Source organism: Macaca mulatta, chromosome 18, assembly GCF_049350105.2.
Source record: "Macaca mulatta isolate MMU2019108-1 chromosome 18, T2T-MMU8v2.0, whole genome shotgun sequence".
NCBI classification, from domain to species: Eukaryota; Metazoa; Chordata; class Mammalia; order Primates; family Cercopithecidae; genus Macaca; species Macaca mulatta.
Window position 1 is genome coordinate 82,381,757 of NC_133423.1, and position 13,861 is coordinate 82,395,617.

The 13,861-nt window shown below is 43.5% G+C and overlaps 1 protein-coding gene across 4 annotated transcripts in view; it reads left to right on the forward strand.

Annotated features, from left to right (window-relative positions):
* The window catches only part of PIEZO2 (piezo type mechanosensitive ion channel component 2), a 471,722-nt gene that overhangs the window by 77,156 nt on the left and 380,705 nt on the right, over nt 1-13,861 (forward strand). For all 4 annotated transcript variants that reach the window (XM_028838161.2, XM_077975335.1, XM_028838162.2 and 1 more), the window contains exon 2: nt 8,901-8,996. In XM_028838161.2, coding sequence (XP_028693994.2) covers nt 8,901-8,996 — 96 coding nt within the window. The remainder of the gene's footprint in view (nt 1-8,900; nt 8,997-13,861) is intronic.

Sequence of the window (13,861 nt, forward strand, 5' to 3'; positions counted from 1 at the left end):
CTTGAATGTGCCGTATTGCCAAGTTCAAAGGCATATTTTGCCCTTGATGGAGACAACTCACTTAAATAACAGCATTTAAAGCCCTTGTAGTTTTGGATAACTTTTGGGTAGCATCTTCACATACATCAAGTAAAATTGTGACTCTTATTGGTCGAATGGGATGATTTCAAATGACAAGTAAGTGAAGCTGGATTTTTGGAGGTGGTTTATTTTTTATTTATTTATTTTATTTATTTATTTATTTATTTATTTATTTATTTATTTATTTTGAGACAGAGTCTTGCTCTGTCGCCCAGGCTGGAGTGCAGTGGCGCAGTCTTGGCTCACTGCAAGCTCCGCCTCCTGGGTTCACGCCATTCTCCTGCCTCAGTCTCCCGAGTAGCTGGGACTACAGGCGCCCACCACCTCGCCCGGCTAATTGTTTGTATTTTTAGTAGAGACGGGGCTTCACTGTGTTAGCCAGTATGGTCTCGATCTCCTGACCTCGTGATCTGCCCACTTCGGCCTCCCAAAGTGCTGGGATTACAGGCGTGAGCCACCGCGCCCGGCCCTAATTTATTTTTTAGTTTGTGCACTCACTAGTTATCTATTGCTGCATACAAATTGCTGCATACATTTAGCAGCTTAACACAACACACACCGTCTCAGAGTTCTTAGGAGTCAGGACTCCAGATGTGGCTTGGCTGCATCCTCTGGCACAGAGTCTCTTGTGGCTGCAATCCAGGGGCACTCGAGTGAGCATGTTGTCAGAGGAGGCCCTGCCTCCAAGCTGACTTGAGTGGCTTTTAGGTGGAAACCTCAGTCCTTTGCCACACGGGCCTCTCCGCAGGACACATGTCACGGCAGCTGGCTTCCCTCAGGGTGAGCAAGGGAGAGGGGATGCTCAAGACAAGCCTTAACCCTTTTGTAGCTTAGCCGTGGAAGTGGCACCCCAATACTTTTCTGTAGTCTGTTCATTAGAAGTGAATCTCTAGGTACAGCCCACACTCAGGAAGAGGCGATTGCTCAAATGGATGTGAACACGAGGAGATGGGGACCACTGGGGGTGGTTTTAGAGGCCGCCCCTGACCCTGGGCCACCCTTGTCCTCACCATAGCTTGTTGGACTTTGCTATAAATAATTGTAACTAAAAGGTTGTGATGTGCGAAACCAAGACCAGGCTCTGTTCTCCCACCTCCGAAGTTAATCCTAGGAAATCTTCCTTAATATACACACTTTGATTGCAAATAATATAAAGGCTTACATAGCAAACTTATAAAAGTTTGAAACAACAACATACATTCAGAGCATTTGCCGTCATGTTCACAGAGGGCCCTGTGCTAAGTGCGGAGGGTGCGCGAAGGGGTCTGAGGCAACATCACACTTGATAAAGCAGCAGTTGTTGCCTGGGCGTGGTGGCTCACACCTGTAATCCTAGCCCAGCCTCAGCCTTACTGAGCCCTTGACATTTAACTGGGGAGAAAGATACACAGAATAAGGATGTGGTATGGTGGTGAGGTCATGCGCTTCTTGATGACAGCAGACTCAGGATCCCAACTGCAGGGGCACAAACCTCAGCCCGGCTACACAGCTGTACCCACTGGGCCTGCTTCTTCACATGTAGAAAGAAATAACAGACTTTGTAAAATGAGGATAATAACTGCAAGAGTTAATTGACATGAAGGCCTAGATCCGGGCTTGACACACAGTAAGCACATTAGTATGAGCTCTTACATGAGTGAATAGTTACATGCACTGTGCATGCTCTTTAAGATGGTACAATCATACGAGTGAGTTTTATTTTTCTCTCGACCCAGAAATTGGCAGAATTAGGTAATTTTATTGTCCAACATGGATTAACATTAAAAAATCTCACCTAGGCTAAAAAAAAAAAAGAGAAATGTTCTCATTTATTACGTTTTTATTTGGGGGCCCTGTCAGTTGGGACGTTTTCATTGCCACCAGAAATTCTGCATACCTTGATACCCTGTGGTTTCTTTTAGATGTCCTCAAGTTGTTTTCATTTTGTTTGTATGCATTCATTCGTTTTGTAAGCATGATCCTCTACTTTGGAGCAGATACAGTAGTGGGTATGGAGAGGACGGAGATAACAAAGGTTCTGCCCTACCCGGAAGGGCCCCGCTGACATAGAAGTACGTGCAAGGGGTGATGGATGAGACGTACGCTTGAGGGGGCACCAGGGAGCAAGAAATCTCATTTGGCCGGGCGCGGTGGCTCAAGCCTGTAATCCCAGCACTTTGGGAGGCCGAGGCGGGCAGATCACGAGGTCAGGAGATCGAGACCATCCTGGCTAACACAGTGAAACCCCGTCTCTACTAAAAATACAAAAAATTAGCCGGGCGAGGTGGCGGATGCCTGTAGTCCCAGCTACTCGGGAGGCTGAGGCAGGAGATGGTGTAAACCCGGGAGGCGGAGCTTGCAGTGAGCCGAGATCCGGCCACTGCACTCCAGCCTGGGCGACAGAGTGAGACTCTGTCTCAAAAAAAAAAAAAAAAAAAAGAAATCTCATTTGGAGGAGGGTATGCTCCTGGACAGCTTCCAGGAGGGGAAGCATGTGAGCTGTACAGGAAGATGCCTGATTCAGAAAGGACAGGGCAGATGCAGGCGATGTAGTTTTGCAGTAGCATGGAGCGCAGGATGGGCACAGGTGGGCAATTGGAGCTGCCAGCAGAGCAGCCAAACCCAGGGGGAGAATGATCACTTCCATGACCACTCAGAGGGAAAACCAGAGTCCTCGGAGCCCTTGCAAGGCCCGGCATGATCCGGCCTCCTGGAGGCTTCTGCTTGCACACTAGGCTCTTTGGGGCTGTCTTCAGCAGGTTAGAGGGGTCTGGCTTGCTTCCGTTTTGCCTGAGTGCTTCTCCCAAAGGGAATTGACAGGAATCACTCAATCAGCTCATCACCTCCCTCACCTCTGGGCTTCAACCTCACTTTCCCCTTCACGCCTCCCCTCCTCTAGGCTTTGTCTTTCCCTTCTCTGGCTGGACTTCTTGTGGACATAGCACTTCCTTTCCAACACACCACATGCTTTGCCTTTGATTTTGCCCATTGTTCACCACTGTCTCCCCACCAGCACATCAGCTCCCAAAGGCAGGGTGCGATCTCTCATTTCCGTTTTGCTCTCTGATGTAGCTCAAACACCTAGGACAACGCCCAGCACACAGTGTGTGCTGACTACATGTCTGTTGGCAGATGAATGACCAAATGTCTCTACAATGTTCTATAAAAGACTTCAACTTTGGATGAGAAATAAGCAGAAGGGAAAAAGCAGCTGGAAAGAGAATCCGAGCTTTTGTTCTTCTTCTTGTAGATCACCTGTTTTAGGTATTTGCTGTCACTCCAATCTGTGGAGTGAACATTTCTTTCTGCTTTGAATCTTTAAGAAAGGAGGTTGGGATGGGGGGAGTGGTGCAGAAAGCAACAAATATGTGTGTGACTCCTTTGGGATAAAAAGAACTTCTTGTCGATTCCTGTTCTCTTCTCCCATGCATTTTGCTTTATTGCATTTTTATTGCAATAAAATTATTGCATTTTGCTTCTTTCCTTGCTGACTTCTAGAATCAGCCATGGAAGCAGGCACCATGGGTCCTAACTCAGACCCTTGGCTGGAGTGTGCTATACTCCTGTTGTCTGCATTCTGGGATTAGTGCTTCTTGATCTGGTCTTCCTGTCTGGGTACCCGCCACTCGCATCCTGATGTGTCCCCCCAGCCTGGACTGTGCCCTAGGCCCAGATGCTCAGCACTTCGGTGACCAGGAGCACTTGGGCCCAGTCTGTTCCTTGGCGTCCTCTGCTCAGTCTCCCGGGCCTCCCCTTCTTGCTTCCAGCTTCCTGGTTGTGGCCGCATGTTCACTGCACTTCCATAGGTTGACTTCCTTCCTTCCTTCTGGGCTGAAGCCCTTCTGCGAGGGGCTGCAAGGGCATCCTCACCGGCAGTCACGACAATTTAGTCTCCCCGTTGCAGTGGATTTCTTTTGTGAAAACCTTTCCCTTTGTGAAGCTGGGCTGTCCTGGTTTTCCTCATATCCGTCTCACATTTTTCTGCTGCTTTTTTCTTTCCTGCCTGCCAGTTTCCTTGCCCCCTCTCATCCCACCTGTAGGCAGAGCTAAGACAAACACCTGCCTCCTTTGTGCCTCTCTTTAGTGCTCTTCCCTTCAGAGAGTTCATTTTTTCTTATTATTTCAACTAACATCTCTGTTCAGGGCTTGATCTCCATGCCCTTTGATCGCCACCAAGCAGGAATGCTGACGGTCTGTGGGGCTGGTCCCATAAGATTATAATGCCATAGTTTTACTGTACTTTTTCTATATTTAGATATGTTTAGATACATAAATCCTCGCCATTGTATTACAGTTGCCTGTAGTATTCAGCACAGTAACATATGCTGCATATGTTTTTGGCCTAGGAGCAGTAGGCGACACCATATTGTCTAGGTGTGCAGTAGGGTGTACCATCTCTGTTTATGTAAGCACACAGTTCCCACAAGGACAAAATTACCTAACAATGCATTTCTCAGAACATATTGCTGATGCTAAGAGGTCCATGACTGTATCTGTGTCTGCCTCAATTTCTATTATCAATGTTTTATATCCTTCCATTTATAGGTCTTTCACCTCTTTGGTTAGCTTTATTTCTAAGTATTATTTGTAGCTACTGTGAATGGGATTTTTAAAATTTCTTTTTCAGATACTTCATTGTTAGTGTATAGCGAATACTACTGATTTTCTTGTGTTGATTTTGTATTTTGAAACTTTACTGAATTAATTCGTTCTAACAATTTTTTGGTTGAGTCTTTAGGGTTTTCTTTATATAAGATCAGGTCATCCGCAAACAGACAAATTTGCTTTGCTTCTTCCTTTCCAATTTTGATGTATTGTTTTCTTTTTCTTGCCTAATTTCTCTGTCTAGGACTTCCCATACCACATTGAATAGAAGTGTCAAGAGTAGGCATTCTTGTCTTATTTCTGGTATTAGAAGAAAAATTTTAAATTGTCACTGATGAGTGTGATATTAGCTGTGTGTGTGTTACATATGGCCTCTATTGTACTGAAGTCCATTTCTTCCATATGTAATTTGTTGAGAATTTTTACCATGAAGGGTGTTGAATTTTGCCGGATAGTTTTCCTGCATTTTGAGAAGATACATGGTTTTTGTTCTTCATTCTGTTAATGAGGTGTATCACATTGATAGCTATAGGTATGTTGAACCATTCTTGCATCCCTGGGATAAAGCCCACTTGATCATGATGAAGGAGCCTTTTTCTTGCTGAGTTGGGTTTGCTCGCATTTTGTTGAGGACTTGTGCATCTATGTTCATCAAGGACACTGGCCTGTAATTTTCTTTGCTTGTATTATCCTTGTCTGGTTTTAGTATCAGGGTAATGATGACCACATAGGATGACTTTGCAAGTATTCCCTCTTCTCTAATTTTCTTGGAAGAATTTGAGAAGAATTGGTATTATTTCTCCTTAAATGTTCAGTAGAATTCATCAGGCCCTGGGCTTTTATTTATTTCTTCATTTATTTTTGAGGGGAGATTTTTTTTTTATCACCGATTCTAATCTCCTTACTTTTTACTAGTCTGCTCAGATTTTTTATTTCTTTATGATTCCATCATGGTAGGTAGTATATTGCTAGGAATTTATTCATTTTTTCTAGGTTATCCAGTTTATTGATGTATAATTGCTCACAGAATCTCTTCTAATCCTTTATATTCATGTGATATCAGTGGTAATGTCTCCTCTTTCATTTCTGATCTTATTTTTTTGGATCTTTCTTTTCTTCTGAGTCTAAGGTTTCTGGATTTTATTTCTTTTCAAAAAACCAACTCATAGTTTTATTGACCTTTTCTATTGGTTTTCTAGTGTCTATTTTATTTGTTTCTGCTTTGATCTTTATTATTTCTTTCCTTCTACCAACTTTGGGCTTGGTTAGCGTTTCTTTTTCTGGTTCCTTGAGGTGTAGTGGTAGGTTGTTTGAGATCTTTCTTCTTTTTCATGTAAGCATTTATTGCTATAAGCTTCTCTCTTAGAACTGCTTTTGCTGGATTCCATAAATTTTGGTATGTTGTGTGTCCAATTTTGCTAATCCCAAGGTATTTTCTAATTTCCCTTTTACTTTCTTACTTTCTTCTTTGACTCATTTACTGTTTAGGAGCATGTTGTTTAATTTCCATGTATTTGCAAATTTTCTGAAATTCCTCCTGTTTTTGATTTCTAGTTTCATATCATTGTGGTTGGAAAAGACACTTGATACGATTTCAGTCTTCTTAAAATTGTTGAGACTTCTTTTGTGACCTAACATATGCTCTATTCTGAGAACCCTCCACCTGTGCTTAAGAAGAATGTGTATTCTGCCGGGTGTGGTGGCTCACGCCTGTAATCTCAGCACCTTGGGAGGCCGAGGCGGGCAGATCACGAGGTCAGGAGATCGAGACCGTCCTGGCTAACATGGTGAAACCCCGTCTCCACTAAAAATACAAAAAAATAGCCAGGCGTGGTGGCGGGCGCCTGTAGTCCCAGCTACCCGGAGGCTGAGGCAGGAGAATGGCGTGAACCCGGGAGGCGGAGCTTGCAGTGAGCTGAGATTGCACCACTGCACTCCAGCCTGGGCAACAGAGCGAGACTCCATCTCAAAAAAAAAAAAAGAAAAGAAAAAATAGAATGTATATCCTGCTACCGTTGGATAGACTGTTCTGTATATGTCTGTTAGATTCATTTGGTCTAAAATATAGTTTAAGTCTGATGTTTTCTTATTAATTTTCTGATTGGATGGTCTGTCCATTTCTAAAAATGGATATTGAAATCCCCTGCTATTATTACATTATAGTTTATCTCTTTCTTTATATCCATTGATATTTGCTTTATATATGTAGATGTTCCAATCCTGGGTGCATATATATTTACAACCATTACAGTTGATCCCTTTGTCACTATATATTGACCTTTATCTCATTTTACAGTTCTTAAAGTCTATTTTATCAGATATAAGTCTAGCTATCCCTGGTGTCTTTTGGTTTTCATTTGCATAGAATATCTTTTTCTATCCTTTCACCTTCAGTCTCTGTGTATTCTTAAATGGGAAGTGAGTTTCTTCCAGGTAGCATGTACTTGGGTCTTTTAAAAAATTCTAGCCAGCGCGGTGGCTCACACCTGTAATCCCAGCACTTTGGGAGGCCGAGGCGGGGGGATCACGAGGTCAGGAGATCGAGACCATCCTGACTAATACAGTGAAACCCCGTCTCTGGTAAAAATACAAAAAATTAGCCAGACATGGTGGTGGGCGCCTGTAGTCCCAGATATGTGGGAGACTGAGGCAGGAGAATGGCATGAACCCAGGAGGTGGAGCTTGCAGTGAGCTGAGATCACACCACTACACTCCAGCCAGGGTGACAGAGCAAGACTCCATCTCAAAAAAATAAATAAAAAATAAATAAAAATTAAGTGTGCTTACATTTGCCTTTTATTGCTAGATTTCTCCATTGGCCTAATAGGGCCTAGTGGAGGAACAAAATGTTCTTTTTTATTTTTATATGTTTAGGCGGTACAAGTGCAATTTTGTTACATAGATATATTGCTTAGTAGAGAAGTTTGGGCTTTTAGTGTGACTATCACCTAATAGTATACAATGTATTAAGGTAATTATTGGTAGCCAAGGACTTACTACTGTCATTTTGTTTATTATTTTCTGATTATATTGTACTTCAGTTTGTTCATTTCTTTCTCTCTTGCTGTCTTCCTTTGTGATTTGGTGATTTTCTCTAGTGGTATGCTTTGATTTTGTACTTTCTGTCTTTTGTATCTGCTATAGGTTTTTGCTTTGTGGTGACCATGAGGTTTACATAAAGCATTTTAGAGTATAACAGAGTATTTAAAATTGATAACAACTTAACTTTAATCATATATAAAAAGTATGCACTAGGCCAGGTGCGGTGGCTCACACCTGTAATCCCAGCACTTTGGGAGGCTGAGGCGGGCAGATTACCTGAGGTCAAGAATTCAAGACCAGCCTGGCCAACATGACGAAAACCCATCTCTACTGAAAGTACAAAAATTAGCCAGGCATGGTGATGTGCGCCCTTAATCCCAGCTACTTGAGAGGCTGAGTCAGGAGAATCACCTGAATCCAGGAGGCAGAGGCTGCACTGAGCCAAGATCATGCCACTGCACTCCAGCCTGGACAACAGGACAAAACTCAGTCGCAAACAAAAAGATGTCTGAACTTTTTCTTTTTGTTTTTTGAGATGGAGTCTCGCTCTGTCGCCCAGGCTGGAGTGCGGTGGCTGGATCTCAGCTCACTGCAAGCTCCACCTCCTGGGTTCACGCCATTCTCCTTCCTCAGCCTCCCGAGTAGCTGGGACTACAGGCGCCCGCCACCGCACCCGGCTAGTTTTTTGTATTTTTTAGTAGAGACAGGGTTTCACCGTGTTGGCCAGGATGGTCTCGATCTCCTGACCTCGTGATCCGCCCGTCTCGGCCTCCCAAAGTGCTGGGATTACAGGCTTGAGCCACCGCACCCGCCTGAAGTCTGAACTTTTATAGTCCACCCCCAATACCATTTTATGTGTATGGTGGCACAATTTACATATTTTTGTACTATGTATCCCTTAAATTATTGTAGCTATTATTATTTTTAATAGTTTTGTCTTTTACCTTCATATTTCTTGGTTAGATTTTAAGACCAGTGTTGATGTATTTTAATTATCTGTTTCTCGTCATGCTCAACACAGTGATGAACACAGAATAAATACCTAATTTATTACTTTTTGATTGACATATCAATTCAGGACGTGACTGTTTGATCCAGTGACATCTGAGACCATCTTTTGTTATGCACCCCTGGTTTTGTCAACCTGCCTTTGTTAATGACCTTCTCACTCTCTTTTCTCTTCCCTCCCACAGCATGTGCATTCCGATACAATGGGCTCTCCTTTGTCTACCTTATCTACCTCTTGCTCATTCCTCTGTTCTCAGAACCAACAAAAACGACAATGCAAGGTAAGAGAATTTTGTTCTTCTATAACACAGAGTTACACAGTCTGAATGTGTTTTGCTGGGCTCCTTGGGATGGTCTTTATCCAACGGCACAGATGTTATCTCTGCAGCGGGGCTAGTATGGCATGGAGTGGGTGTCAAACATTTTAGCAACTACACAAGTAGAGCTCTATAGAAGTTGTTTGTGATGCATGTTTGTCACACAGCTAATAAATTCCCTATTAGGGCTTCATAGTAAGCATGGCAGTATCAGTGGAATGTTTTGGCTAGTTAACACTAACTCAAAGTGTTGTCAATAAAGTAAGACAAATCTCATGACAGCATTGGTACATGCATTTGTCTTTTGGGTTGTGGGGAGAATGTGGTGGCAATTGGAAGAGGCAGAGCAGTATTTGACATTTCTGAGCCACTTACAGGAGAATGGAGTTGGAAGCTTGGTCCCAGCCATAACTTCGTACATTAGTTAAGGTTTCTTAAATATGTCTTAATAACATAATGAAAGAGAATAATTTGATTTGGAGGGTGTAGTTCCTCAAGTGTTTGGCTCTCATTCTGGTTACTCTATAAGAACCTGAAGGCGTAGAATATAGAGTACTGACTCTAATTTCTGAGGCTCTGATTAGGAAACATGCTCTGGTTTATGAATTTTTCAACTTGAAGTCCTGTCACAAGTATTCAAATTAAACCACACTGAGTTAATTTAATACATTTTTTTTTCAAACTACTACCATGATGAGAAGTACAGCCTGTGCCAAATGTCTTAGGTGAGTGCCGTGGCCGTATGTTTACATGAAAGGGAAAGGAAGTTGTTTGACCCCATCTATGGAGTGGTGTGGGAAAGGTCATTGGTGATTTCCTTGTTAGTGATGAACTCTTCAGAAAAAGAAGTAAAGAGCACGGTGTGCACAGAACAACAAATAATGACTGTGACTTTCCTGTTCGCCCTCATTCTCTGTAAACTTCATAAGGCATATCATGATCATCCATCGTAGTCGTTATGACTGCAGATGGCATGTTGATTTTCCTGTCTCTAAATAACAGAAATTCTAAGTCGCCAAAATCCTTAATACACAATGTATATAAAGGGTAGAGAAATGTGAGTTTGTGCAAATCCTTATAAAACAAAAATACATTGTTAATGGGACCCCTGTCGCCAGAGCCTCATTCCTAAAGGAATTAGCATAAACAGAATAGTTTCTGGCCTGAGAAACAAGATGATAGCATACAGGCAACTACTCTTCTACGGTTTGGAGCTCCTTTTTCAAAGAAAGAAGGTATGTGCATTCACAATAAAGTGCTTTAAAAATTACTATCTTTATATATCCAATTAAGTTATCTATCGCTTTTACATCAGTGTGGCCCTTTATTGTTTTATTTGGAAATCAAGTAACTGGGATTTCCCCCTACATACTTCTGTGACAACCCCTGACTTTTTCTTTTTCCCAAACTAACCAGCTGTGAATATGCAGCAGTGTCAGACATGCCAAACAGTTGATGGCTTGTGGACATCAGTTCATGCTCAGATGTGCCAGGGACTGACACTATGAGGGACATCATAGGTGAAACATAAAATCTGAAGGAAAAAACTTAATCCTCTCTGCATAAAGAAGTATCATGAAGTAACAAAATGTTACAAGGTCAGTGCACAAACAAAGCACAAATGGGTACCCAGGTGTCTGCTGGTGCTGCTCATGGTAAGAGAGGAGGAAAGAAAGAGTTGGAAAGGGAAATCCACATACATCCTTCCAGTCAGTACTGAAAGCAGCATTCGGATGACTTATTTTCCTCTTTCTCCAATTTAGCACCAAGAACCATGACTGATCTTCAACATAACCTCATTTATGTGTTTGTTTATGTACTTGCAGAGGGACTCCAAGCAAGGATATCTTACTTTTTTCTGAACACGTAGGACTCAGAATCCACGCATTTCTGAAATCTGTGTTTTGAGGCATCTTGTGTTAGACCAACATTGTCCAACCTGTGGCCCGGACAGTTTTGAATGTGGCCCAACACAAATTTCCAAAGTTTCTTAAAACAATATGAGATTTATGTGAGGACTTTTTTTTTTTTCTCATCAGCTATCATTAGTGTTAGTGTATGTTATGTGTGGCCCAAGACAATTCTTCTTCCAACGTGGCCAGGGAAGCCCAAAGATTAGACACCCTGGTTAGGCATTACTGGCAGTGCAAGGCCTTGTCTTAAACATAAAATTCCAGTCTCCCCACTGTTCTGTAGACCAGGGTTGTCCACTGTTTTGCTCTCAGTGCCATCAACAGGACAAAGAATATCGGAGTATTATTACACGCTTTCCCGTGCCTGTGTTTAAGCTGACGATTTGTTGCGAAGCCTTATGTACTACTGTGCTGTAGAAGAAAGATGAGGATCCGCAGTTAGTTATATGACAAAATGTGAAATAATTTTGTTTTTAAAAATGCTTGTAGACTCAGTACACTTAACTGGTGGGTATTATCTGATTAGTGAGGGCTGCAACTTACAGAATCATGGAATTTTAAAGTTGGAACAACTTTTAGGAGTTATCAAGCATCTTGCAGCAACCAGTGGTGGAATATTCTACAATAGCCATGTTGGCTGGTCACTTGGTTTCTTCTTAGATGCTAATGGTGCCAGGGAGCCATCTGTGGCCCTGGGAAGTCTATAGTATTATCAGACAGTTCTTTCTTGAATCAACCTGAAATCCACCTCCCTGCAAACCCAAGCTATTGTTTCCAATTTAAAGCAGCAAAGAGTTAACAGAGAGCCAGAAAATCACTTTACAATACTGTTGTGAAGGGAATTATCAAAAGACAGGGATTCGACTAAATGACTTCCTGTTTTTAGTCATCTGGGCTTTTAGAATTCTTGATTTGCTGTTTCAGATCTTGACGTGTGTAATTATCTCAGTAGGTAAGGCCCCAACTAGACATCAGGAATCACTCTAAGCATTTTAAAAACAGAACATTAAACAGAAAGGGTTGGTTACTGAAGTGGGTGGAAGATTCAGGAAGCCGAAAGGAATGTTGAAGCAACCGGAACACTGGCAAGGCACGAAGGCTGGGGGAAGCCGGGGACAGCATGAGCAGAGCTCAAGAACGAGGGCCATCCAGGAGCCGCTAGACCCTCAGGAGAAGGTCCAGAAATGGCTCTATGTACAACCAGGCCTTGCCTGGGCCTCTTCACTGTCAGCTGTGTCCATCAGCTGTGAGCATCCCAAGCTAGTCATCAGTTAAGTACCCGTCACTTATCCAATGTCTTCTCCCTTCATGCTTCATTCAATGCACAGAATATTCCTAGTTACTCAGCACAGAATATTCCTAGTTACTCACGGATGAGATTTATGGACTGTCTGATAGTTGTACCTGCTGAAACCAACTGAAAAGGGCTCTGGACAATTTCGGAATAAAATACTAAGGATTTATGACCTGGTGCATGACTGGAGGAAGCGTCTATCCTAGGTTTGTGGGTAGGTCCTCCATGGACACCTGGAAAGGCTAATGGACACAGCTGACCGTGAAGAGGCCCAGGCAAGGCCTGATTGTACATAGAGCCATTTCTGGACCTTCGCCTGAGGGTCTAGCGGCTCCTGGATGGCCCTCGTTCTTGAGCTCATGCCCCTGCCTGGCTCCCCACAGCCTTCCTGCCTCGCTGATGATGTTCCAATTGCTTCAACATTCCTTTTGGCTTCCTGGCTCTTCCATCCCCTTCAGTAACCAACCCTCTCTATTTAACGTTCTCCTTTCAAAATGCTTAAAATGATTCCTGATTTCTGGTTGCGGCCTTACCTATTAAGATAATGACACACTTGAAGTTCTGAAATAGCAAATCAAGAATTCTAAGAGCCTAGATTTCTAAAAACTTAGTTCCACCCACACTGACTTCCTGTCGAGGCTCTTCTCTCTGTGAGAATCTCTGCTAAAGAGCTGTGTGCGGTGGACGCTATGGAGTGAGTTGGAAATTCCCTTTCAGGACTGAGCTTCCATTCCCAGCAGCTGGGAGGTGTTTCCTTGACCACTCTCAGCAAAATCCCTCCCTGGGAATTGGTGGTGGCTGAAGGGAGCTGCTTTACCCAAACTTCTCCTCCCTGTCCGGGGCAGCCTGGAGCCAATGACCACTCAACACAGGGTGCCGAGGCCTCAAAGCTGGAAAGTTTCTGAAGGGCTGTGGCAGCTCCAGAGCATCCCAGCAGCTGAGGCCCCCATTGCAAGAGCATGACAATGGGATCTGTCCCTCTGTGGGGTCTGGATTTCCTCACTCCCTGCCAGGTATCCCTGCAAGGGAACTGCCCCATAATCCTCCTGCCCTAGGAATCCATCTCAGCCTCGGTTGCTGGGGAACCAGATCTTGGAAGGTCTTTGAAGCAGGGACCTTTTTCCCTGATGGAGCTTGAGGGCAGAGGAGTCAGCATAGAGGTGGTGGGACCTTGACACAGAAGTGGCCGTCACACCCAACGAAGGGCGTACACACAGGGAAGGGTGCACACACTCTGCCAGAGGCTGCAGTGCAGGCCCAGTGCGGCTCCGAGGTCCAGCCTGCAACAGACTTGACCTGGGCCTGGGTGTCATTCTTTTGGTCAAGTTTTCCCCCACTGCAACTGGAGACCCAAATCCCTCAGGGTTATTAGGCTTTGTGGGGACATAATTTAACAGATATAATTTAAAACAAAATATAAAATTACTACACAAATAGTCACTGTTCTTAGTTGTGGAATTCACCCTGGTTTGAACTGGCACCTCTGTGCTGTCACAGCTCCCTTTGCCTGGAATCCCCTTCCCCAGATTTTGAATGATCGTCTCTTCCCAGAATTCAGGTTTATCTTAGATGTCCCTCCTTCAGACCCTCTTCCCTCACCCCCTTAACTAAAGCTGACATAC